Source organism: Vulpes vulpes, chromosome 14 (assembly GCF_048418805.1).
Source record: "Vulpes vulpes isolate BD-2025 chromosome 14, VulVul3, whole genome shotgun sequence".
NCBI lineage: Eukaryota > Metazoa > Chordata > Mammalia > Carnivora > Canidae > Vulpes > Vulpes vulpes.
This window is the reverse complement of record NC_132793.1, coordinates 20,860,508-20,887,379: the sequence shown is the minus strand read 5'-3', so window position 1 is coordinate 20,887,379 and position 26,872 is coordinate 20,860,508. Positions and strand designations below refer to the sequence as shown.

The window sequence follows — 26,872 nt, the reverse complement described above, 5'->3', positions numbered from 1 at the left end:
AACTGGCTTGCATTTCCCCAGCCAGCTCCTTTATAGATCCCTGGCTCCCCTTCAAGGCCTCAAGGCTTTGGCAGCTTTGGAGGACGAAGACATGGCCAGGCACCCTGACAACGCACTGAGATGGGCAACCCTGCTGCTGCTGGCCACCCTGGGCACAGCTGCTCTTGTGACCACCACCAACCCTGGCGTCGTGGCCAGGATCACCCAGAAAGGCCTGGACTACGGTAATCAGATGCCTTCCTTCCCTCCTCTTCTGCCCCTAAAGAACACTTATTGAGTACCTGCTGTGTGCAGCCATTTAAATCCAGGAGCTCACTGCTCCTCAAAGGAGGCTCTCTTATCCCCTGTCACATAGATGAAGAAACTGAGACAAGGTGAGTTGCCCAAGGTCACAGAGCTGCAAAGCGGCAGTGCTGTGATCGGATGCTGGTCTGGAGAACTCTAGGGCCAGTGCTCAGGCCCCCATGGGTCCTCACAGTCCCCTCCCTCTCTCTCCCCAGCCGCCAACTCAGGCTTCTAGGCCCTTATCTTCCCTCCAGAGCTGGTTCTCAGTCCTGTCATTTGCCTTGAGATCCCTGGCTCAGTCTCCAGCGTGGGCAGTGCCCAGGCCCTGCAAGGAGGCTGAGTGATGGGGAAGGGGAGGAAGGGAGGGCCTTCTTCATGGTCTCCCCCAGGCAGGGGCTTGGCACAGCCATATTGTGCACATTACCCATCCGGATGCCCCCGAGAAGTTCCCTCCAGGCCACTCACCCAGGCCCAGACGGAGGAGAGAGTGGACTGGAACCACCCCTGCTGCCCTGCCTGGATCTCTGCCAGGCACCTTACACACCTGATCTCCTTTCACCTTTACTTCAGCCCTGGGTGGGACATACTGTTACTAGCAACAATTTACAGATGAGCAAACCGAAATTTGGAGAAGGGACTGGCGAAGTAGGCGGGTCTGGATGGGACCTCCAGTCTTGGCCAATGTCCCCGAGTGGGGCTGCTTGATGCTGTCTCCCAGGGGTGGAGAGACAAACTGTGGACTGGTGGGGAAGAGCCAGCTGCAGAGAAATCAGACCAGGGAGGAGCCAGAGGCCCATCAGCTGGTGTTCCACTGAGGGAATCAGGACAGCACCCATGGGGACCTGGTGGGACACCTCTGAATCCCAGGGGTGCGGCTAGAAGGCTCCATGTGAGCTCAGAGACAAGAGTATGGCTAGTCTGAGGGCTTCCCAGGAGCAGTGGCATGGGCTCAGCCTTTAAACCCAGAAGTCTTCATATTCTGTCGCAGCAGCCCTAAACTCCCCATGTGGCAACAAGAGTGGGTTTCCTGAAATGCAGCAAATCTGCTCTTACCCCTGGGGGTCAAGATATCCTGATCCTTTGGAATGGCAATTGAGACCCTTTAAGGCCTGGCCCCTACTGACTCATAGGTCCTGGCCATCGTATGTTTTCCTTCCCCTCCAGTCAGTGACTATGTATGCATTATTCACTTTTGAATCTCCAGGAGACCCGTCCTGGTGCATGGGCTCTGGGACCAGAAGTCCTGGATTCAAATCCTGATCCATCCCTTGTCAGCTGTGTGGCTGCTTCCCCAAATTTCAGCTTCCTCATCTGTGAATTGGGGGTGGTAATGGGACCTATTTCCTGGAGTTATTCAGATTCAATAATTTAATACCTGTACCAGAGCCCAGGACAATGCCTGGCACAGATAGATGGTAGCGGTGGTGGTGATGACAGTTGTCATTTCCTAACTGGCTGTTGGAAAACACAAAGCCTGGGATCCGTCTTCTTCACTTCCTCCTTCTCAAGTAACATGTTTGTCTTTCAACCGCTTATTATGCTGTTAGCCGCATAATAACAGATGGCAAGATTCTTGACATTGGGCATTCATTCATTTATTTGTTCAACAAATATTAAGTGCCTTCTAATAGTAAGTGCCAATCACTGTGGTAAATGTAAGGGCCACATTCATAAATAAAATAGACATTCCTGCTGCAAGCCTTAAAGGACTTGTGTCTAGCAGTGGGAGGAGATAGTAATCACAAAGTCACTTGAATAGAGGTGCACTTACAGATAGCAATGGGGGCTCTTCAGGAGATGCCCACATGTGAGAATGATGACAAGGGAGATTGCTCTCATCTACTGGGTCAGAGAAGGTTCCTGGAGGAAGTGATGATCGAGCTGACTAGAATTTGGCCAGGGGAAGGTGGGAGGGGAGGGTTTCTTAGGCAGCAGGTATAGCCACAAGTAAAGGTCCTGTGGAGGCAGAGGCCAAAAGGTCAGAAGGGTGGCGTACCTGTGAGGGCATAGCACAGAGAGAGGCACAGAGTCAGTGTTCCATAAATACACATAGGACACATGACTGAGTGTTTAGGGTGGTATTTGAGACCATAGATTGGCAAACGACAGCCCTTGGGCCAAATGTGGCCCACCATGTGTTTTCATATGGCCCGTGAACTAAGAGTAGCATTCACATTTTACATTTTTAAATGGTTGAAAAAAATCAAAAGAATACTATGTCACAACATGTGAAAATTATATGAAACCCAAATTTCAGTGTCTATAAATAAAGTTTTATGGGAATATAACCACACCCATTCATTTACATATTGGGTATGGTTGCTTTCCTGCAATCACAGCAGAGCCGAGTGGTCCTGATAGAAACAGTAATGAGACACAAAACCAAAAATATTTGCCATCTGAGCCTTTACAGACCCCCGCCCCCCTGTATGGATGGGGATGGGCTGAGCTTCTGACCATCTGCCCTGTTCTTGCCCCTCAGCCTGCCAGCAAGGCGTGGCTGTGCTACAGAAGGAGCTGGAGAAGATGAAGATCCCCACGTTCTCAGGAAGCTTCAAGGTCAAGCATCTTGGGAAAGGACGTTACAGTTTCTACAGGTGAGGCTAGTCGAGCTCAATCCTGAGTGTATGGAGCATGAAGTGTTCTGGGGCCACCAAGACCTAGAAGCACAGAGCCCCAAACTCCTAAACTCAGAGAGGAGGTTGAGATCCACAAACTAGTGTTGACATTACCCCAACGGAATAGAATCCCCCAAGCTGAGTGTGGAGGATGCCGCAGAAGGTACTCACCATGACTCCCAAGGCAAGGGGAGTGTGTCATGAACCTCCAAACTCTGTGCCAGGCCCATATAACAAGTAGCATTTAGAAGGGGTAGGGTTCAAGGAGAGGAAGCCTAATCCAAAATGGCCCAAGCCAGAATTTATTGGCTCACACGTCTGAGAAGTCTCCGAAATAGCCTGGCTTTGGGTCCAGCTTGAGGTGGGCCCAAATGTCATTGGACCCTGTTTTTGCCTTGGGGTTCTCAGCATCCCTTCCCTTGGGGAGGTCCAACTCTCAGGTAGGGTGTCCCCACGAAGATGCAAGATGGCCACCAGCATTTCCTCAGTGCTGCAAATCCTGTGGAAGGACAGCAATTTTCTCTTGCAACTCAAGCCAAAAACCTAAGATTCCCCCCAATTGCCCCATCTTAGGTTATGTACACCTCCCTGGACCCACATGTGGCCAGGGCTACCCTACACTAACTAGCTTATGCCCAAGTCAGAAGCTTCATTCTGCGAAGGTGGAGGTGAAGTTAACTTTCTTTGGAACAACATAGAGTAGATGTGAGGAGGGGTTCCCCCAAAGTAAAAATGCAGTTCTGTTACCACAAGAAGGGGGTGAGGGTGCTGGGCAGAAAACCCATAAATGTCCTCTATGGAATTTTATACACCTATTCACTCAACAGATATTTTTGAACACCTACTACGTGTGTGACCCAGCAGGTTTTGCTACAATAGTGAACCAAGAGAGATACATTCCACCCATTACAGAACTTGCAGCCAATTGAGATTACATTTATTATCCTCATTAATCATCACACTTCCTGCAAGATGGAGATTATTGTGCCCATGTTACAAATGAGAAAACCAAGGCTCAGGATGATTAAGTGACATGCCCAGGGGCACACAGCAGTACAGGATTCTAATGCAGATGTGTCTGACTTTAACATCTAGCCACTCTGCCCATAGAGTTCCCAAGGCTGTTCTCATGGCTTCTGGGTTCTCCTGGAATGGATGCAATGATGGATTGGGGGTAGGGGTGGGTGAGTCTGCACTAACCATTAACTGAGTCTTTGTGTGGGTCCCCAAGAGGCTAACAGCGTTTCTTCTTCACAGCATGGTTATCCGTGGATTCCAGCTTCCCAGTTCCCAGATAAAACTAGTGCCCAATAAGGGCCTTGATCTCTCCATCAGAAATGCCAACATCAAGATCAGTGGAAAATGGAAGGCACGAAAGAATTTCATGTATGTTTCCAAGCTTGCAGTTTATTGAGTATGTGGGTGAGCTCCTGGTGATATTTGGAAGGGGCCAGAGCCAGGTCTCCGGAATGCCCAATTTTTGCCTTATCCATCACCACTTGTCCCCACAGGACTCCTGGGGTTATTTTCACATGTGAAGATGCAAAATAGCCTTTGATTAATAGCTGAGCATTTGTCCACATCACAATGCAAGACATTGTCAAGAGTTGATACATGTGGTTTAGGATGGAAGGCTAAGTGGGACCTTTCATTTACCCTTTTATCAGTTGGCTGTTGCTGTGTAATAAAACACCCCAAACTCAACCCCTGAAAACAATAGTCATATATTATCACCATGTATCTATGTGTCCTCTGGGGTTCTGCTGATCTGGGTTGGGCTCAGCTGAGGTAGCTCTGCTCCACATGTATCTCTTCTTCCTCCCCCTTAGACCAGTGGGCTACTGAGAGCATATCCTTAGTGATGGCAGACATGCAAATAGGGCAACTGGAAACCCATAGGCCTAGACTTGGAAATGGCCTATGGTCACTCCTACTCATATGCCATTGGCCAAAGTAAATCATGCAGCCAAGCCCAAAGTCAAGAGCTTGGAAATGCACATAACTCCCCCTAAGATAGGCAAAGGGGTGAAAAATTGAGGCAAATCATCCAAACTACAACTCTTAATACTGGGTTCACACCACAATAAGCCTGCCGTCTAGTGGTGGTGGCTCAGAATGACCCATCACTTCAGTGCCGGTGAGGAGTCGTGGGCAAAATGGAGAAGGCACTCTGGGGAGAGGGTCATGGATCTGCCCTCCTGGACTCACCCACCCCTGCCCTCAGGACTGCTAATTTGTCCTTTCCTCACGGTAAGAATTGCTTATTTATTTTTTTAATGTTTGTTTTGTTTGTTTTTAAGGATTTTATTTATTTATTCATGAGAGACACAGAGAGAGAGAGAGAGAGGCAGAGACACAAGCAGAGGGAGAAGCAGGCTCCCTGCAGGGAGCCCCATGTGGGACTCCATCCCAGGACCCCAGGATCATGCCCTGGGCCAAAGGCAGATGCTCAACTGCTGAGCCACCCAGGTGCCCCCTCAGTTCTTCACATGGGCTCTTTTTGCCTCTATCAGTTCACTCATTGATGGCAAAAAAGATGACAGTACTTCATTGTATTGAAGGAGAGTTGACGAAATATGTTACGTCTGCTCTCATACCCAAACTCGTTTTGCCTCTGGAGGAGGAGTTATTAACTCCATTTAATGAATGAGAGTATTAATTAATGAAAGTCAGCGACCCTCAAGCCCTCAACTTTTTAGGGGCAAGCCAGGGTTCAACTGTTGGCCAAAAGTCTGGGTGAGGCCGTTGGAACTCAGAGCAGTTAGGACACCCAAAGTCACTCAGCAGGGGCAGAGGCAGTAGGTAAGAGCAGCATTCCCTGGTGGGACATGGACCTGCACTTCACTCAGTGCTCTGTGACCTTGGGCAAGCTGCCTCCCCTCTCTGAACTCCGTCTCAAATAGTGAAACCCACCGGCCAGCCCAGGCCTGAAGTTTGAATGGCGGCGGGGAAGAGAGTGCTTGCCCCAATTCTTCTGTCTGTGTTCCTCTACAGCAAAACCAGGGGCAACTTTGACCTGAGTGTGGAGAGCATCTCTATTTCGGCTGGTCTGAATATGAGCTTCGACCCCACCTCAGGCCACCCCACCATCATCTGTTCCAGCTGCAACAACTACATTAACAGTGTCCGTGTGCACATCTCAGGTGGCCATCTGGGGTATGATCTCCTGGGACTGTGGGTGGGAGGAGGGACCTCAAGAAGCACTGTCTTAATCATGTCTGTATTCAGAAGTCATGCCAAGTGCCACCTCCTTGCCTGGTCTTGTTCAGAGGCCTCAGGTGTAGGGGAAGGACAGGGTCCACGGACAAAGCAGACACCATCCCTGCCTCAAGGAGTCACTTGTTCATCCAACATTCGTTCAACAGATTTGACTGAGCATTTGTGATGCCCCAGGCTCTGGGCTAACCACTTTATATGCACTAAACTATACAGTCCTCACCACCAATCTGTAGGCATTTATTTATCCACTCAGCAAATGCCAACTTAGAATCTGCTGTGCACTGGGCTCGTGCTTGGGAAATAATAGCGGCCAAATACAATTTAGCAATAGGTAACATCAGTGGCTCACATCACTGTGTGCCAAGCATTCTCTTAAACTTGCAAATTGTCTCAACCAATCCACACAATGAAGTTAGTCTATTCTTACGTCCATTTGCAGAAGTTAAAACTAAGGCAGAGAGGGAATAGGAAATATCCTGAGTTTTTATACCTACTGAGTGTTAAAAAGAGATTCAGTCCAGAACTATCTGGCCACAGACTCTTAGCCACAGAATCCTTATTCTCTTGAAGTTTCCTGCTTCGAGATAAATATTAATCAAATCATTGCACTAGTGAATGGCTCATGATGAATTGCAAAAGGATGTAAGAACTAAGAAAAGGAGGTACAACGTACTACAAGCACATGGGATGGGAGGATCTGACCTAGTCTGGGGGCTGGCTGGTTCGTCCTTGATGAAATGACATTTGAATTAAAATGAAAAGAATAAGTAGAAGTTATTTAGGTGGGTGTTGGAGACGGGGTGTTTTAAACACCAAGAACAGCATGTGCAGAGGCCCTGTGGTGGGAGGGAGCAAAGAACACAAGAGGATACAGCAGAACAGTGTGGCTGGAGTGCAAGAGGGAGAGCAGTAGTGAGGAAAGATGCTGAGACAGAGTGGGGGTCTAGCCATGCATCAATTGAGGAAATAAACTCATAAATGAGTCACTGCACCCAGAGGGCCAAGTACCTAATGGGAGCATGTACAGTTGAAGCCCAGGAACAAGGGTGCCTAGGCTATTTGGAAGAGGGAGGAAGGCTTCTCACATGAGGTACCCTCCCGAATGTAACCCAGGGACACCTGGGAAGCCTCATGCTTGTCCCCACATGTCACTCTCCAGGTGGCTGATCCAACTCTTCCACAAAAAAATAGAGTCTTCGATCCGAAAGACCATGAACAACAAGGTAGGACATGCTCAGAGTCCTGGGAATGGGGAGGGGTGGGGGGAGGGGAGTGGAGGGATGTCTCAGTATGTGTGTTGCTGGATCCTTCTGCTCTCAGCCCAGAGAGCTCACAGCTCACAGTTCTTTGAAACCACAGGTCCGGCTTAAAAACTGGTCATGAGGAGTCCAGCAAGAGCCTAGGAAAGGGTCCCGGCACACAGCCACAGTGTACTCTCCCCACACCCCGCTGGACCACCTCTGCTCTTCCTCCCTCATTCCTCCCTGCAGGCAAACTGCCTTCTCCTGCCTCACCTGCCTCCGAAACCTCTGCTCAGAGCCCTCTGGTCTCCTCCCCCATCCCCACAGCACCCCAAGCTAGGTGCTCCCTACCTTGAATAACACACATGATTGAGGAAGCTGCTAGGCTAGAGTGCCAACAAACTATTCCCTAGGGCTGGAACTGGTAGCAGCCAGTGTTCCCCAATCATGCCCTCACCCTAAATCCACCCAGGCCAGCTTCTTCAGCTGTGAAAAGGGGCCATTCATTGGGCTGATTTTCCATGAATACACTGTTAGCTCCAGGAATGCCCTGAGCCTGCCTCACAGGCCAAGTGAGTCAAGGGCAGTGGGGAGCCCTTGAAGATTTTAGGCAAGGGGGTGACCTTGCCAGATCTGTGCTTTAGAGACACTTCTGTGGCTGCCCTAAGAATGACAAGAGGCGCCAAAAGAAGCAGGGCATGTCAGGAAGACTGAGGAAGCTCTGATGGTCTTCTAGATGGGAGTCGCTGGGTTCCCGGTCCTAGGCACTGACAATGAGGGTAGGGAGATATCAGTCAAATCAGATCATCGGTCTGAAGGCATTCTGTCAAAGTTTTAAAACAAAACAAAATTAAAAAAAAATAGCGCATGTTTTTTTTTTTTATTTTTTATTTTTTAATTTTTATTTATTTATGATAGTCACAGAGAGAGAGAGAGAGAGAGGCAGAGATACAGGCAGAGGGAGAAGCAGGCTCCATGCACCGGGAGCCCGACGTGGGATTCGATCCCGGGTCTCCAGGATCGCGCCCTGGGCCAAAGGCAGGCGCCAAACTGTTGCGCCACCCAGGGATCCCTAGCGCATGGTTTTTAACATGTGTCTGAATACAGTAGATTATAGAATGGGTTTTATTTATTTTTATTTATTTTTTATTTTTTAAAGATTTTTTTTTTTTTTAAGATTTTATTTACTTATTCATGACACACAGACAGGGAGAGAGAGGCAGAGACACAGGCAGAGGGAGAAGCAGGCTCCATGCAGGGAGCCTGACGTGGGACTCGATCCCGGATCTCCAGGATCAGGCCTCGGGCTGAAGGCAGGCACTAAACTGCTGAGCCACCCGGGCTGCCCTAGAATGGGTTTTAGAGTCAGTCTCTGGGTCTTAATTCTGACTCCAGGGCCCTAACTAGCTTTGTCATTTTGAGCAAATATCAGAGCCTCAGTTTCACCATCTGCAAAATGGGGCCATAAATACCTCTGACACCAAGCTGCTGAAAGTATCATGGAGGTGAGGCAGGTGGTGTGCTCACCCCACTGCCCGGCTAACCCATGGTTCAACTGTCTTTGTAATTAGGTGATAGTCAGAGGGGAATGTTAACATTTAACACTGGAACTATTAAAACAAAAGTGTTTCTTGGTAACACCGTAAGAGAGGCCAAGCTAAAAAGTAATACTGTGCTGCTGTCAGCGATGGTGATGGGGAGAAGGAGCAAGAGGGTGCTACATCCACGGAGTGGGCTTGGCATGACGCCTAGAACTCTACAAGGATCCCAGCATTTAATGCACACAAAATCCTTACGATGAGGGGTGGTTGGGTGGGTGTCATGATTTCCCCCATTTTACAGATGAGTAAACTGAGGCACAGAGGGAGAAGTGATAGTACTGGAGTTCAAACCCAGGCCACCCCCACCTCAGAGGGGAAGCTCCTAATCATAATAAGATATTCTTTAGAAAACAGTACTGGCTTGAGTAGATGGATGGATGGAGAGAGGGAGGAGGGATGGAGGGATGAATAAAGGAGTCACACAGTGTTTATGATAGTAAGAAGGGTGGACGAGGAATGAGTTGGGCAGTTGGCTCCCCAGGAATGCTGAGTGAAGAGTAGGTATCTGAGGGAGGGAAGAGGCCACCCCCCACCCCATCCCTCCTCGAGGCATGATGCACCGTGTGTTTGGAGGGGTGGGGGGGCAGGTAGGATGGAACACAGAGGGGCAGCAGCAGAAAGCCGGCTCCCAGGGGCTATGATGTGATTTCCTGTGGTTTGGAGCCATCTGGTGGCCCTCATGGGTGAGTGGCCTTGGAGGGCAGTAGGGGCAGGTGCTGGGCTGGGGCCCCAGCTACCAGATGTGGGGCCGTCCTACCCTTGGGCCATGTGGCAGAGGCACAGGCTCCTGGGAGGATGATATTCTCGGGGCATGCAGAGTCACACCTCTTGTGTGATGGAAACACAGTCCGAGAAACCAATTTTCTCCCTCCTACGTTTCTTTCCTCCCTCCCTCCCTCATTCTTTCCTTCCCTCCCTCCTTCCTTCAAAAAAACATTCAAGGGAAGGAAAATGTATCAGATTCCTTATTCCCAAAGGACAGTTTCCACTATGGGCAGCCCTCACTGGTCACTTTCTTCGTCCTCTCCAGATCTGCCAGGTGGTGACCAGTTCCGTGTCCTCCAGGCTGCAGTCTTATTTAAAGACATTGCCAGGTGAGCACTGGGTGAGATCAAGGAGGCTGGGATACAAGTGTGTGTGGGGTGGGGGTGGGGAGGGAAACAGGGACAACGCGTGCTGAGCCAGCGAGCTTCCCAGACAGGCTGGTGCCGGGTGTGGGAATGAGTAGAATAGATTATTTTCAAATGGCCCCTGGCATTGGATCCCTCTTGGGCCAGGCCCTTGTGGCAGGTGCAAGAGCAGCCCACACCCATTCATTCCCCTACCCGTCAGGGGCCAAACAACCAAATTACTTCCAGCTCTGAGGCCAGACACACACAGCTGGCCTGAGATCTGAGGCTGATCATTTTGCCTCTCTGGGCCTCAGTTTTCGTAGTTTTATTTATTTTTTAAAGATTTTATTTATTCATGAGAGACAGAAAGAGAGAGAGAAGCAGAGACACAGGCAGAGGGAGAAGCAGGCTCCATGCAGGGAGCCCGACGTGGGACCAGATCCCGGGTCTCCAGGATCATGCATGCCCTGGGCTGAAGGCAGTGCTAAACTGCTGAGCCACCCAGGCTGCCCAGTTTTCGTAGTTTTAAAATGAGGACAATTCTCTCTATCCTTAAGTATGTGGTAAACTGTGACAAGTTGCAGATGGTCGGGAGAGGAGGCCTCTGGCCAGCTCTTGCCATGTGCCACGCATCCAGCAGAACTGTCTCCTCCTGGCCTCCCAACACCACAGGGAGGTTGGTGTATGATCCGGATTTTACCATCAGGGAAACTGAGGCTCAGAAAGGATCCCTGACTTGCCCAAGGTCACAAAGCCAGAAAGAAACAGAAGCAGGATCCAAAGTCAGGTTTTCTTACTCTGGAGCCTGTGCCCCAAGCTGCTACCCGGGCGTCCGCCCTGTCCAGTAGGCCCCATAGCACATGGTGTGAGCTCCTGTAAGACGTGTTCTGTCCCCAGGCACTGCCCCCCCCCCCCCCACTCCCCAGGGACGGGCGCATCCTGGGCATGTTTCGTGCAATTGCAGGTGTCCAGCAGGCAGGAAAATGATTTTTGTTGGAGTCCAGCTCCATCACTCACCTGCTGTGCCATCTTGGGCAAGTTACATTTCTGAGCCTCATTTCTTTCCCTCTAATGCGGGAAGGAAAGCTGTAAGGAGGGGGGCGGTATTTATTTAATTCTCGTTCATGTCAGTTGAGAAACACAGAAAACATTCGGCCCTGAGCCAGCCTGGGCTCAGCCTGGGGTATTATCCCTGCCAGTAATGGTCCCTTCAGCTTTTGAGCCCCTACCACGTGCAGGGCACCTGTGTGGTCACTAGTATTATCTTGTTCTACAAATGACAAAAAGTGGCTTCGAGACATGAAAGGACTTGTCCAAGGTCATGTAGAGTTCACTTCAGCCCTCTGCTCCTTGACAACATCTGGGGCTGTGGGAAGAAGGGAAGGAGATGATGTCCGTTTACGCAGAGTGTGGGTTCATTTCCCTCCCTCCCTGGGAGGGCTCCCTGGAGGAGGTGGGAATGGAACCGGCACCACTGTCCCTGATTCAACTTTGGCGGATGCCGACTGCGTCTCAGACTCCAGAGATGCTGCTGTGCGCAGCCGGCTCACGGTCCCTATTCTCTTCTCTAGTGACATACAAAATAGATCGTATTGCTGGGATCAGTTACTCCCTGGTGGCCCCTCCGACAGCTACAGCAGATAACCTGGATGGGCATCTGAAGGTGAGACTTACACGGAGGGACATATATACCCTCCGGCCTCTGCCTTGGACTCTCCTAGGGCTCCTCATCGTCCTTACCTCTGCACCTTCTCCTTGTTCCTTTCTTCTTTTTATTTTTATTTTTTAAAAAATATTTTATTTATTTATTCATGAGAGACACAGAGAGAGGCAGAGACATAGGCAGAAAGAGAAGCAGGCTCCCTGCAGGGAGCCCAATGCGGGACTCGATCCCAGGACCCCGGGATCATGACCTGAGCAGAGGGCAGCTGCTCAACCACTGAGCCACCAGGTGTCCACTCCCTGCTCCTTTCACACTGGCCTCCCCGCTGCTCCTGAACCACCCTATGCCTGCTCACTCCCCCAGGGCCGTTGCCTTGCTCCTTCTTCTGCCTAGAAGCTCTTGCCCAGATATTCACCTAAGTTCTCCCTTCCTTTTTCCAAGTCTTTGCTCAAATATCCCTCTCCCTAGAGAGTCCTTCCCAGACCACACTTACTGAAATAGTTTGCTCCTTTCCCTCCATATCCTGTTTTATTTTTCTTAGTGTTACTTATTACTGATACCCCCCCAACTTGCACACACTCACACACACATGCACACACAGTCACAAGGTGTCCCTCAGGGTGATGAAGGAGGAGGGGCTATTGTTGCTTTGTTCCTGAGTGCAGGGGCAGCACATGGAGCTAAGTTTGGTATCTATTAGCTGCTTAGCAAATATTTTGATTGGATGGACAGATGGGTGGATGGATGGATGGAGCTTCATTTCATGCCACTTTCCTGACACTCACCACCCTCCAGCCAGACACACTGGCCTTGCACGTCCTCAACAAACCAAGGTCAAGATTTAGAAACTACAGAGGAGCAGAGAAATAAATAAATAGAAAGGAAAGAATGGAAGAAGGAAGGAAGGAAGGAAGGAAGGAAGGAGGGAAGTTAGGGTGCTAGAGATTACCCAAATATTACAACTCAGAGATATACACTATTTTTAAAAAAGATTTTATTTATTTATTCATGAGAGATACTGAGAGAGGGCAGAGACATGCTTAGAGGGAGAAGCAGGCTGCCTGTGGTGAGCTCGATTTGGGACTTGATCCCAGAATCCCAGGATCATCCCCTGAGCCAAAGGCAGACACCCAACCACTGAGCCACCCAGGCGTCCCAAGATCATGGCCTGTCTCTACCAAGACACAGGAAATCACACACACATACACACATGCATAAAGGAGGCAGAAACAAATACACATAAAAAAACTCGCATATATAGAAATAGGAATAAATACACACATACATGTATTTACATGAGTCGTGTTATACATACTGTTTCACAACTTTTCAAAATATAACAGTGTAGTGTGAACATCTTTCCCGCAGACCTTTTACTGGCTGCTGGGTTTCTCGGTGAATAGCTTGTGATAAGATTCGTGGCAAGTGCCGCCTTCTGGGACATTTGGGCTCTGTGTCCATTTTTTCCCACACATGTAACCAGAGCTGCCACGAGCATCCTTGTATCTGGATCTCTGTCCATCCTTGACTACTTCCCAGAAGTGGGATTACTGGACCAAATAGTATAATTTTTAAAAACTAAGTGAAACAGTGGGAAAAAAAGGATTAAAATGATACATAATATTTTTTAGTGAATGAGAATGTCCTCTTTACTGTCCCTCCCCCTCACCCCCAGGCTCCTGCCCAGAGGTAACAGCTATGAGCCATGGGGAGTGTTAACCTCCTGGCTCCCTAGTTCTTTTTTTAAAAATATTTTATTTATTTATTTGAGAGTGAGGAAGAGAGAGAGGAAGAGCAGGGGCAGAGGGAGAGAGAGAAGCAGACTCCCTGATGAGCAGGGAGCCAGGACCCTGGGATCATGACCTGAGCAGAAGGCACATGCTCAGGCTGCGCCCCCCAGGCGCCCTTGGCTCCCTGGCTCTAAGCATTCAGGTGCACACACGCGTGCACAGGCAAGCCCATTTGGTTTTGCTGGTAATCCATATGCATGAATGGATACACATCAGTCTTTCACTTGCTTTTCTCACCTAATGACATGCATTAGAGTTGGTTCCTGGTTGGCACATGGGTCCACTTGTTATTTTTAAGAGTCGCATTTTGTCGGTATTCTATAAGACGGGTGCTGTGGCAGTTAATTTTTAGTGATGAAATGATTCACAGATACACAGAACCCATCATCCAGATTTAAGAAATGTTACCATTTTGCCAAGTTTGCCCCTGGGTTTTTTTTTTTTTTAAATGAACACTCTAAAAATAAATCTGAGGTCTCCTCGGGTCCCCTCTACCCTCCAGGGGATCACACCAATATGATGCTGGTGTGTATCCTTCTTAACCGCGTTTTTATACTTTCTATACTTTTGCTACATATCTACGCACGTCGATAATTCTTGCATAGTATGTTTTATACGCCTTTAAATTTTACATAAGTGGTATTCGACCATATGTATCCATCTATGATTTGCTCTTTTATAACTCCACATTGTTTTTTAAGCTAAATAAATGATCTGCTTTTGCATCGTGGTGCCAAATTGCTCTTCAGAAACTTATAAACATATATTCCCCAGCAGCATATGAACAGTCTCACCCAACACTAGATCACGTGGCTTTGAAGTACACACACACACACTTAAAACAGTTTACCTCTCTCTTTAAAATTTTACTAACTTGACAGATGAAAACAAACAAGCAGAGCCTTATTGTTCCTTTGGTAGAATTTCTGTGCTCACTGGCAAGGTTGAAGCTGAGCCAACGGAGTGACTGGGAGGGTGCCAAGCAAGTTGGGCATGTTGCCCAAGTGGCCCTGGCCAAGTCACTTCACCTCCCTGTGCCTCAGTGCCCTCTTCTGCAAAATGAGCATCATCACACCTACCTCGCAGGGTTGGCAAGAAAAGCCCCCTGGAAACTAGCACCCAGGAGGCGTATGACACTATTGTACGTTTCTGTTCCCGGCTTCCTCCTCTGTCTTGACTGCATGATTGGTATCCTCCACCCGTTTTCTCCCGGAATGAAGACATTGAATTATAATTCCTGAAGGGAAGCCCAGGCTCACCCTGTCTCCTCTGCCCCCAGGGAGAGTTCTTCAGTCTGGCTCACCCCAGATCCCCTCCCTTCACCCCACCAGCAATGGCCTTGCCCCCCGATCACGACCACATGGTGTACCTGGGCATCTCCGACTACTTCTTCAACACAGCAGGGCTTGTGTACCAAGAGGCAGGGGCCTTAAACATGACCATCACGGACGACATGGTAAGGCCGGGCCGGGGGTGGATGCAGGAAAAGCAGGGGCCTCAGAGAACAGCAGACAGTCGGGACTTGAACCTGTGCTCACATGGGAGTGGGAGGGATCATATTTCAGCTTCTAGGGGGGCCAGACCTGAGTTGGAATATCAGCCCCCTCTTTTCTAGCTGGGTGACCTTTGGCCAGTCATTCAACCTCTCAGAACCTGTTTCCTCGCCTGTAAAACACCCACACCAGTATCTCTCTCCCAAGGGTGTGACAGAGTGGAGTGAGGTGTGAATGCACGAGAAGCATTCAGCACATGCTTAGCATGTAGGAAGTGCTTGATGAGGGATAAAACTTATACAGCCAATGTGGCCCGAGTACTCGCCCTAACCCAGTCTTAGCATCACACCACCATGATCATCATCCTCAATGTGTCTATCGATAGGCTGAGTCCTGTTCTGGGCCTCAGTTTACCCATCTATAAAATGAAGACATGACCATCGTCTCCAGAATCCAGGTGAAGCCTGGTTGCCAGCCACGTGGGGTTCCTCCTACGCTGCTCCTGGAAGAGGTGCCAGGTTCCTTCTCTCTGTAGGGGCACCAAAGGGATGCTGAGCCCCCACATGTCCTTTGGAAATAATCAAAGACCAGAGTGAGAACTCTTCAGGGTGAAAGAGTCAGCCACCCACACTTGTGTTTGGCAGAGACAGATGCATGCAGAGGACGGGGAGCTTGATGGCTTTATACCTTTACAACTATACTCCTGTGGAGGTTTGGGGCACAGGGAAGCTGGAAGTGAGCTGATAGAGGCTGGGCATCCTATGTGATTAGTTTGAAGAGCGTATTTGAGTTTTTCAGGGCAAAAAATAGGGAAGTTGGCAGTCGCTGGTCATATCCTGACTATTCTGGGCTGATTGCTGCAGTTAGTGATCGGCATTATTGTCACATAGGGGCTGGCCATTGTCTGTGTATTCAGTCTCTCACCCCTCATATAGAATTTGCACCCCCCAATCTACAACATAATCCCCCAAGATCCTTTCCTCTTCTTCCCTTGCTACAGATACCAAAGAAATCCAAATTCCGACTGACAACCGATTTTTTGGGGACCCTCATACCCCAGGTAAGAAAGAGGCTGCTCCCCTTTTTGTCTGTTCATGAGGCAATCTAGGGGTGCTAGCGAGGGTTGAGCTGCACTGAGTGGCCTGAAGAGAGCCCCCTTCGCCAGACCCAGAGGCAGTCCAGCCTGAGAGTAGAAACAGCCTTGGGCAGCCCCTCCTCGATGCTGAGAAAGGCTCCAAGCGCCCTGGTGACTAGGCATGAGGGTAGACGCTGGGGGCTTACCCACCCTACAAATATTTACTGAATGCTCACCATGCAGCCAGGGCTCTGCTCTTGGCATCTAGCATAGCAGATTGTATCCCTGCCCAACTCCAGCCCCCAACCAGTGAAGAGAGAAAATTATTCTTCAGGCACCCAAAACAATTAAAAAGTACACACCACCATTTCTAAATGAAGCCAACAGATTGATGAGGTCACTTCAAACGAGAATCTCTGTCTCAGTCTGCTCGGGCTGCCATCACAGAGTGCCACAGACCAGGTGGCTCCCACAACAGAAATATATTTCTCATGGTTCTGGAGGCCAAGAAGTCTAAGCTAAAGCTACTCAAAGATTTGGGTTTGGGTGAGGCCCTCTTTCTGGTTAGTAAATGGACACTTTCTTGCTGTGTCCTCACATGGCAGTTCCTCTGAGCACATAGAGAGCAAGCATGCTCTGGCATCTCGTCCTCTTGGATCAGGGGCCCCACATCTATGACTTGATCTTCGTGACTTCTCAGGGCCTCATCTCCAGCTGTTGCCATACTAGGGGCGAGGGCTTCAATACATGAGTTTGAGGGGATACAAACATTCAATCCATAATAGCCTTTCCAGTGGTGGCACTTCCAGAAGTTTCCATAGTGGGGGTAGTGGTGTGTGGGGGGGGCATGACTGGTAGGGGCATCGGGGAAATCCTTTTGAAGCTTTATGGCATAACAATCACAATGTTTTTTCTGAGACCATGAGTTTACCTGGGGAGGACTAGAGGCTTGGGGATATCACCAAAGCCCTCCTCAGTTCCCCCCAGAAGCCACCACTGCTCTGTGAAGAGGTGACATTTGAGCTGACCCTTGAAGAAAGGGAAAGAGCCAAGCTGGGAAAGAATGAGGGGAGAGGCATTCAGAGAAAAGAACACAGAGTGCAGAGGGTTTAGGACAGGAACAGAGTGGGTTGTGTGTCTGAGGAACAGAAAGGAGTCCCATGGGGCTGGAGCTGGAAAGTAAGGGGTAGAGGCCTGGGGGAGTGAGGTCTCAGGCACCCACTGCCACTGTGTGCTGTCTCTACGATTTATTCAAGAAGCAATAGGAATACATCGGATATGTTCGTGCAGGGTCAAGACAAGACAGGCTTTAGAAACACTTTATTATTTTTTTTTATTTTTTATTTCTTTTGGAGACACTTTAATAAAACTGTCACTTTATTGGCTGTCCCCGCTGGGGGCTGCAGGTGGCCCAGATGTTCCCCAACATGACGGTTCAATTTAACGTCTGGGCCTCCTCCCCGCCGCACCTCACCATGCGCCCTGCCGGCCTCATCTTCACCCCGACCTTGGAGACCCAGGCCTTTGCCGTCCTCCCGAACTCCTCCTTGGCTCCCCTCTTCGTGCTTGGCCTGGTAAGCTGTTCCCAGCTGTGGGCAGATGAGGGCACAGCTCTCGGAGTTGGGCAAATCCTGCCCAGATTCAGATGCTCTGGGGCCTGAGACCAGAGCCCGTACTCACTGCTTCTGGTTCCTGCAGGGGTTCGCAGACTCAGTTCTTCCCTCCATCACTGGCTTGAAATATGTGTCCTGTCTCAGATCCGTTCGCTCCTACCTTTGGTCATTGAATTAGGCAGTTATGAATTTGTTCATTGATTCAGTTATTCATTAGGTTGCTAACTTGAAATAGGCTAGACCCGCTCTGGTTCAGACATGTATTAATTTATTCCATTATTCATCTATTCATTTACTTATGCTTTTGTCCAATTAATCATTCATTTGGATATTTGTTCACTCATTCGTCATTTGTTCATTCATGCATATCTTTGTGTATTCCTTCGTTTGTGTGTGTAATCCTTCTTTTATTCAAGTTTTTGGTCCATTGTTGATTTGCACATTCATTTATCTGCTCACTCTGTCACTTGGTGAATATTTGGCGGCACCCTCTGTGGTGCGGAGGGGAAGGCCAGACTCTCTCCCCACCAGGGGGTGCTCACAGGCCTCAGGCAGGTCTGCCCTCTCTCAAGTCAAGACCCATTTTCCCCACTTTGCCAATTAAATGGGTTCTGAGGGGTCTGCCCCAGATCACGCAGACAGTGGGCAGCAAAGCTGAGGTGGGGAGCTCAGTTTTCTGGCTCAGTAAATATTGAATGAATGAATGAATGAATGGCTTGAGAATAGGGCTGGCCTGGACTCCAGCCCTGAGATCTGTCTCACCTGGCTTGGCTCATGAGAGTGGCCTGGGAATCTGAAATGGTCCCTAGGGCAGTGGGAGAAAATGGTAATTGGTTGCCAGCTCAAGACTCACCAGTTAGCAGAAAGCAAAAGGAAGAGCCCCTCCTCCTTGGGTTCCGTGTGAGCCCCTCTGCCAAGCCTTTATGAAGCTGACCCTCCCTGTCTTGGAGACCTCGCCAAGGCCTCGGCCCCTGGCTCGGGGGATTTCACTCTCTGGATTGCTGTTTTGCAGAGCACGAACCTTTCCATGGAGGTCAGCGCCAGGCCTGACAGGCTTGTCGGACAGCTCAGTTTGGACAAGTAAGTGATCCCGTGAGGATGACAGGAGGTGGCTGCCCATCCACTTTTGGTGCCCGTGGACCAGCAACAGCCCTACAACACACCAGCCCTGTGTCATTGCTTTCCTGTTCATCCATCACATTTAAGCCTCAAATGGTGCACGGTGGGCACCAGAGCCCTGTGTTGCAGACAGTAAATCTGATGCTCAGAGATGCAGCGGCCCCCCCGCCCCAGGGTCCTACACCATAGGTGACCAGTCATCTTGGTTTAGCTGTGGCCCCACTGTGTTAGCACTGAAGGTCCTGAATCCCGGGATGCCCCTCAGTCCTGGGCAGACTCATGGCTGTGCCGTGCCAGCCGGTGATTCCACTCCACACCGAACCCCAGCAGCGCCCAGTCACCCGTGTCCCTGGCCTGCCTTAGCCCTCAGAAAACCTACATCGATTTCTTTATAGTCCATCCCTGGGCCTTTGTCAGCCGCCTCGGGCTGGGAGAGCCCCGGCAGGTGGTCAGGCGTGCGGGCTCTGGTGTGGAGGCTGCCTGTGTTCGAAGCGCAGCTCACCTTGGCAAACACTCAGCATGCACTGAAGTGTTGAGAACACAAGGAATCTGAGTGCTCCATGAGCAAGAGTGAGAGAGGGACATAAAAGAAAGAGAGCTATGGGGGAGAGACAGGGCAAGTCAGAGACAGAGACACAGGGAGAGACTCTCAGAGAGAGATGCACACAAAGGGAGAGACACAGAGCAAGAGAGACAGAAAAAGAGTGGGAGCAAAAGAGACAGATAGATGGAGAGAGACCCAGAAGGGGGAGAGAGTGGAAAGGACGCACACAGAGGAAGAGATAGGGAGACCCTCGCAGAGCAGACGCGATGACCCCGACGGTTAGACCTGCTGTCTGCCTCTTAATCACGCTCCCGCTGTTTAAATTGAGTCTTGACCTACATTCCTGCCCATTTCCGCCTTCTCTGCAGCACAGAGCTGTCCTTCTTAACCTTGAGACTGGCTCCTGAGGTTTACACGCCGCTTATTTCTCCTGGCATCATTCTGACAAGTGTTACTGCTTCAGATACATGTGGATTTAATTTTCCTTGAACACCCATGAGCCTCTCAAGTAGAGGAGCTGGAGAGGATACAGCTGGGTGAGGGCTGAGCAGATGCTCACATATGCAGGGGTGCCGTGTGAGAGTCCACGGGCCAGGAGTCCTGGGGCTCCCAGCCTCTTAGTGAACAAGGGTGAGTTTTCAAGCCTTGTAGGGTATTGGAGACAAGAGCTCAGGCCTCAGAGAGATCTCTTGAAATTCTACTTTGCTAATTGTTAGCTGTGTGACCTTGGGCAAGTTGTCTGACATCTCTGAGTGTCAGTTTCCTTGCCTGTGAAATGTGAGTGATGGCCCTTGCCTCTGAGGGTGTTATAGGATTTCCATGGGGTAAAGCACACAACATAGTGAATGATAGGGTTCAATAAGTAGCCGTTTATTTCCTCCTTTCTCTTAGATCACTGTTAAAATGCCACAAAGACTGTAAAGAGGGGATAGTTTATTGGCTCTGGTAATTGAAAAGTCTAAGGGTTTCAGGCAAAGGTGGATCCAGATGTTCAAATGATGTCTTTAGGATTCTGACTCTCTCCATTTCTTGGTCCTACTATCCCCTATGCTGACTTCATTTCTCAGCAGGCTGTCACCAAGTGGTGACAAAAATGGTCACCAGTACCTCCCTAATTTTCCTGGATAAAAGAACACTTCATTCCCAATATTTTCAGGAGAAGTCCTGGGGCCAAGTCTCATTGGACCAGCATGGGTCACAGGTCCATCCTTCCAATAATCACTGTGGTAAGGGACATAGACTCTTTGGCCAGCCTACCCCAGAGCTCAGCACTAAATGCCCCAAAGGAGCAATTAGGGGGCTGTGACCAGGGAGAAAGGAATGGATACTAGGGGGGAAAACCAGGTGGCATCCACCACAGAGGGTGCCTTCTCCCCAGCAACTGGACTCTAACACAGGTCAGGCAAATGGTGGTCTCAGCTTCCTCCTCCCCTTCTCACAGGCTGCTCCTAGAACTGAAGCACTCGGACGTCGGCTCCTTCTCGGTGAGTCTGAGGCCCTTGGTGGCTCCCTCCTTTCCCCTGATGTTGAGATAACTGACCTGAGGGCCACTCGAGCTCCTGGCATCATTTCCAGAGCCACCTGTTCATTTGCATGTAATTTGCATGTGAAGTAATGACCAGAGGAGCTTTATGGGCCCACAGACCTAAGCTAGAATCACTGGTCCATGTTTACTAACTGTGGCCCTTGAGCAAGTCACTTCCCCTCCCTGAACCTCAAACCTTTCCTCAAATGAGCCATAATCTTTTCCATCTGCATGAAAGACAAAGTGAGAGTGGGGTAGCAAGTGATGGGGAGGGTTGAAGTTTAGACCATGTGATCAGGGAAACCCTCTCTGAGGAGGTGATATTTGGGACAAAAGAGCCAACAAGGTGAAGATCTGTTGCAGACAGAGGGAACAGGAGAAGCGAGGCCGTGTGGTAAGAACAAGTTCAACATGTGTGGGGAATGGAGGGAAGCCACTGTGGCTGGAGCAGAGCAAGCTGGGGGTGGAGGTGTAAAAACAGATGTGGCTGGAGAGGCAGGTGGGGCTAGGTTCTGGGCGCTCTGGCCTAGCATAGATTGTGGTCAAAGGCAGTGAGGAACTATTCCACACAGGGGGTGACTTGATCTGATTTATGCCTTTATAAAAGTTGCCCCTGGCTGGGGTAAGGGGAATGGATTTTGGGGGACAAGAGTCAGACCATGTGGATCAGTGGGGAGGTGGGTGCATTTGCCTATGAAGAAGGAGAAAGATGGTGGATTGGACACATACTTTGGAAGTGAAATTAGATGGAACTTGGTGAGAGCTTTGATATATGTGGTGGGGGTGATAAAGAATGACTCTTGAATTTTTGGCTTGAATAGCCAGGTGAATGGCAGAGTCATGTAGAGGTGGAGAAGGGCAGGTGGGAGGAGGAGGGCAAGTATCTCACCAGCCCAGCAAATGATTCCACTACTTGGAATCAATGACCGTAATTAAGCAGACTCACCCCTGCCTCTCTCCTAAGTCACCCTGGGGCCCCAGAATTGCCCAAGTCGATAGCAGCTCAATTCTCCTCACCAGCCACCTTGAACAAGCATTGCCCTTGTGACTTATTAGAAGCCACGGTGTGCTGATTCTGTGGAAGTGTCTTACTACATATAGCCCAAATGTCCCAGGGGGCCTCTTGTTGAACCCCTGGAAAACATTTCCTTAGATCTCTGAAATGCCTCTCAAAGATCCCCACCAAGTGGGTGCCTTGTAAGCCACTCAGCCCTGAAGTTGGACTATCCCAACATTCCCTCCAAATTGGATGGAAATCCAGCCCTTTCCATCTGGTAAGACTACAACAAACAGAAGGACCCAAACAACCTCATTGTATTTTCATGGATTTACTGTGCCAGGGCTCTTACAGTGGCTTGATTCAGTGAGTAACTAAATTCTACTTCTGCAGAAAATAAAAATTTAAAGTTCTCAGATTTGTAGGAAGAAGGGCACCACATTTTATGAGCCCAGGGATTTACAGCCTGGGGAAGGAAACTCAGTTGTTCCAGAGGAAAAAAAAAAGTACATATTTACAAGTTGTAAATGTCACCAAGCAATCATCTTTAAGGTGCTACATTATTTTTGAATATTTTTTTTACTATTGCAAAAGTAAAAATCTACATTATAGAATAATCAGAGCCTACAGATATGCAAACCAAAGGGGATAAAAGCCATTCCTATTTTTACTACTTAGTTAATCATTTGGAGTATATCCTTCCTGACCATTTGATATGCATATTCAATAGGACAGTGGACTATGTGGTTTCCATAGCCTGCTTTTCCTCACTCAAAAATATATCATGAATATCTCTGTGTGGATAATGAAATTCCTACAGTATTATTCTTAAGAGTTGCATCCTATTTCCTAGAGTCAAAGTGCCACCATGTCCCCCAGATAATTCCCCAATTGTTAGTTGTTAATTTACTGTTTTGGTTGAATTTATGGCTCTGGTGAGCATCCTTGCATATTAATTTTTGCCTACACCCTTCATCATTTTCTTAGGATGAATGCCTTACAGGAATATTTGCTGGCCCACCAGGCTTATTTATTTATTTATTTATTTATTTATTTATATTTTATTTGAAAGAGGGCAGGGGGAGGGGCAGAGGGAGGGAGACAAGAAGGATCCTTGCTGAGCACAGAGCCTGACATGGGGCTCGACTTGGGGCTTGATCCTAGGACCCTGAGATCATGACCTAAGCTGAAGTCAGATGCTTATCCAACTGAGCCACCCAGATGTCCCCAGGCACACACATTTTTAAGGCTTTTGCTGAATATGGCCAAATAGAACCTCAGAGAGGTTGAACCAGTTTGTCCTGTGGCCTGCAGTGTCTGAGACCATGCATTGTCTTACACAAATGTTTTGACGACCTTCCTTTCCTCTGCCTGATACCTTACATCTAGAATATGCTTTACATCTGGAACCTTTAGAGCAAAAGAGATCACTTGGGTGACCTGATAGGGCTGTAGAATTTTCCTGTCATCCTATATCCCTCACTCAGCAGTTTTCCTAGCTTTGAGGTTGTTCTGTGGGGGAGGGAGCTTGGCAGAAGATGTCCAACGACGACACCAAGGGTGCCCTGATGTGGGTCCTGTCCTCCTGATTTCCAGGTTGAAGTGCTGCAGGCTATCATGAACTATGTTGTGCCCACTGCTGTGCTTCCCAAGGTTAACGGTAAGGAGCTTTGGGAGAGCAAGTGACTTTTAGTCCTAGGGGAGGCAGGTGAGGTCAATTCCTAGAGTCGCCTAATAACCTGGCTGGAAGGTGGTCACGTCAAGTGAACCTCAAATGGTATCTGACCAGAAAAGGGATGGAGAAAAGGGGACTACCACGGGTTGAGTTCCTATTATGTACCCATCTATTATTTCATCCAATCTTTAAGACAGCCCTATGAGATGGGGATTTTCATGGGAGGAAATGGGAGATCCAAGAAGTCAGGTGGCTTGTTGTAGGTCACAGAGAAGGCGAGAGATGGAGCTGAGATTTGGTCCCGGCTCTGAAGCCAGAGCCCTCAGTCTTTTACCACCTCGGAGAGAAGTGCCAGGGAAGAAGGGCTAGCCTCAGCTAACCGCTTACACTCAACACACTCAGAAAAGCCTAACGTTTGCGGAGCCAGGGGAAGAGTACACATAGAGGCCCACAGACTCCAAGATCAGAATGATTAAGAACTATAAATCTAGGCCACAAATTATTCTATAATAATAGACTTCTCTTCCTACCTTGACAAATGTAGCTTCATAATGACCTGAGAGAATAGGTTTGAGTTTAGATTCTCTGGAGTCCCGCATCTGGATATGGTGGTATGGGGGGAGCTGGCCCCTGGCTACTGCCCATCTCTGGTTTCATCCTCAACATTGAGGGGCTCCGTGTGCACGCCAGTAGATACTCCCAACCACATGCCACGGGCTGTCCACCCCCCTGCAGCAGCCGCCCCTGGCCGTGTACACCAGCACTGCCCTCACCCTCAGGAGGGTGGTCTTGGGAAAGAGGCCTACATGGGTTCTGAATGTGGCTTCTTGGAGCTGATGGGGCAGGAAGGCAAGGCTCCCAAGTCCCCAGAGTGTGGTGAAGAGTGAGAGTCTCCAGGGCAGCCAACTTTTCAAGCTTGCAAGTACCTGCCAATCCCTACCCAGAGCCAGACACGCTGGTTCAGGGAGGCTGCCCACCTGGCTCTCGGGGGCGGGCCTCTGCCTTCCCTCCTGAGGACTGACCTCCCCTCCATTGCAGAGCGGCTGCAGGAAGGCTTCCCGCTCCCCATGCCTGAAAACGTGCAGCTCTTCAACCTGGTGCTTCAGACCCACCAGGTAGGTCCAAAGGTCTCTTTTCACCAAATGTGCGCGAGCCATGTACCAAGCACTCTCTACCCTTTCAGCACCCTGCAAGGTTGGGTGGGCTGTTAATGAACCCAGAAGAAAGAGTAAAGCTCAGGAAAGCTGCACAGCTAAGCATTGAGTCCAAATTCACAGCCATGTCCTGCTTTGAAGCATCCCCACACTATGTTCGGTAAAAATGGAGCTCCCCGATGGCCGCAGAGCCTCTTTTATAAGTGGATGCATTTACATATTTGACAAATATGTGTTGTATACCTCGCTTTGCGGCCAGCAATGTTCTAGGCATTGTTGCCAATGTTCTGGCAGTGGGTGGGGGCGGTAAAACCGGAGCCACAAAGTGGGGACTTCTGTCCCAGAATGGATCTCCTCTTCTTGCCTGTCCTCCAGCCAGACCCACAACGGCATCTGAGACGATTTCGGAACACTTTCTTCTCCTAGCTTGGAAGCTTGCTTTTCCTGGTCTCCAGCCACCTCTCACTGGGTTAATGCAGTCTTCTTTACTGGCTCTTACCCCCCAATACTCCCTCCCCCTCCTCTTCTTCCCCTCCTTTTCCCTCTCCTCTACCCCTCCCTGCAAGTTCTCCAGGGTTTCTGCCCAGGCCTTGATTCTTCCCCACTGTCAGCTTTCCCTGCTGGCTTATATCAGCTCAGGCTAACAGCCACCTTTGTGCCACCCAGTGACCCAGCTATGCTTCCATTTCCTTCTACGCTCTCTCCATCCCCGAGGCCCCTTAAGCCTAATGTGTCCCAACAAAACTGGTAACTGGGCAATGAAACTGGCACCCACTATTGCAGTCTTTACCTTGCTCGGTGGCTGTCCTGCTAACGGTGTGGCCCTTGTGACAAGCGGCCCCATTGCCTATCCCTGCCCTCCCTCACCCTGGATATCCATCCAGTCAGTCAGCCCCCAGTTCTTCAGACCAGGTTGCAAAGGGGGCCGAGACTGCAGAAGAGCCGAGAAAGCGTGCGCGTGGGTGCGTGCATGTGCACACACACACACACACACACACATCCCCCCCACTGTGTCCCCCACATTGTACCAAGTTCATCCTCAACAAAAAAAATGACCCCATGGCACAGTGTAATTTCCTCATTTCTGAAAATTCTGAGTGAAGGGCAGGAAGGAGCAAAGAAAAGTGGTTTTGCAGCCTCTCTGGGAACAAGGCTGCCTTGAGCTGCCACGAGGCAAGGATGACAAATGAAGGCCCGCACTGCAGCTCACGGAGGGGAACAGCTGCGGGGGTGGTGCTGGCAGCCACAGACACGGGGCCCTCCCCCCCTTGGTGCCCCCGCTCACCCCGCGGGGTGCTCTGCTCCCCTTCCTGGCAGCAGGCAGGCTGCTCTGAAGTTTCCTGTGAACCACCCCCCTAGCCCCTGCTCCAGGGCCAGGGTGCGTTTCCCACCAATGACAGCACTCTAATCGCCCCATCTTCCCCTAGGACTTCCTGCTGTTTGGTGCAGATGTTCACTACAGCGGCTGAAGTCCCGAATTCAGCGTGGGTGCCGAGGGGCTGTCAGCCCGGCCAGGAGGTGCGGGGCTGGTGGTGCCCGCTCCTGACCCGCCCGTGGGGCACAGGCTCCCTTTCTCCAACCCTTGAACCAGACACCCTTGCAAATGTCTGTGAACTCAGATTCGGAAATGATCTAAATACAGAATCTTTGTTCCTTGACAAAGTGTGGGGTGTGTGTACTTCAGGGATTCTGAGTTTCCTTCAAGCCCGAAGTCTGCACAGAGATTTCCTCCAAGAGTGGCTTTCCACTTTTACCACAATATTTCTTTTGTGCTTCACCACCCACCCACCCCGGCAAAAAAAAACAACAACACTTCTTTTTGCTATGGAATTCTGAGTGATGGTATTGTTTCTTGGGTTTTGTTCATTCTTTCATTCGTTGGCAGTACCCAGCATTCCCTGCAGCACCACTTCACAGCTTGGATACAATCACCTCTTTCCATTCTTCTAATTCATATCTTGAGCCTCCACATGCACCTCTTAGCAGAAAGTCTCATTGTCCCTTTCTTTTTAGACCTATTTATTTTGAGGTGGGGGGAGCAGAGGGAGAGGGGTAGAAAAACCTAGGCAGACTCCCCACTGAGCAAGAAGCTTCCTCGCTGGGCTCCATCTCTGGGCCCTGTGATCAGACCTAAGCTGAAAGTAAGAG

The 26,872-nt window shown here is 49.7% G+C and overlaps 1 protein-coding gene across 1 annotated transcript; it reads left to right on the top strand.

Moving 5' to 3' along the window:
- Nucleotides 1–26,554, top strand: BPI (bactericidal permeability increasing protein). The gene is made up of 15 exons (XM_026009683.2): nt 1–224; nt 2,768–2,882; nt 4,161–4,289; nt 5,898–6,059; nt 7,282–7,345; nt 9,995–10,058; nt 11,648–11,739; nt 14,809–14,985; nt 16,023–16,082; nt 17,504–17,671; nt 18,723–18,790; nt 20,815–20,857; nt 23,492–23,555; nt 24,609–24,685; nt 26,152–26,554. The coding sequence occupies exons 1-15, from the start codon at nt 92–94 to the stop codon at nt 26,191–26,193; spliced, it is 1,458 nt and encodes a 485-aa protein (XP_025865468.2). The 5' UTR covers nt 1–91; the 3' UTR covers nt 26,194–26,554.
- The last annotated feature ends 318 nt before the right edge of the window (nt 26,555–26,872 follow it).

What these genes read in the sequence shown, in the direction of transcription:
- BPI (XM_026009683.2), top strand. Translation starts at nt 92, where the DNA reads ATGGCCAGGCACCCTGACAACGCACTGAGATGGGCAACCCTGCTGCTG. An exon ending in AAGGCACGAAAGAATTTCAT is followed by an intron (nt 4,290 to 5,897) that starts GTATGTTTCCAA and finishes GTTCCTCTACAG; the next exon opens with CAAAACCAGGGGCAACTTTG. An exon ending in CCCTCTTCGTGCTTGGCCTG is followed by an intron (nt 17,672 to 18,722) that starts GTAAGCTGTTCC and finishes GCTGTTTTGCAG; the next exon opens with AGCACGAACCTTTCCATGGA.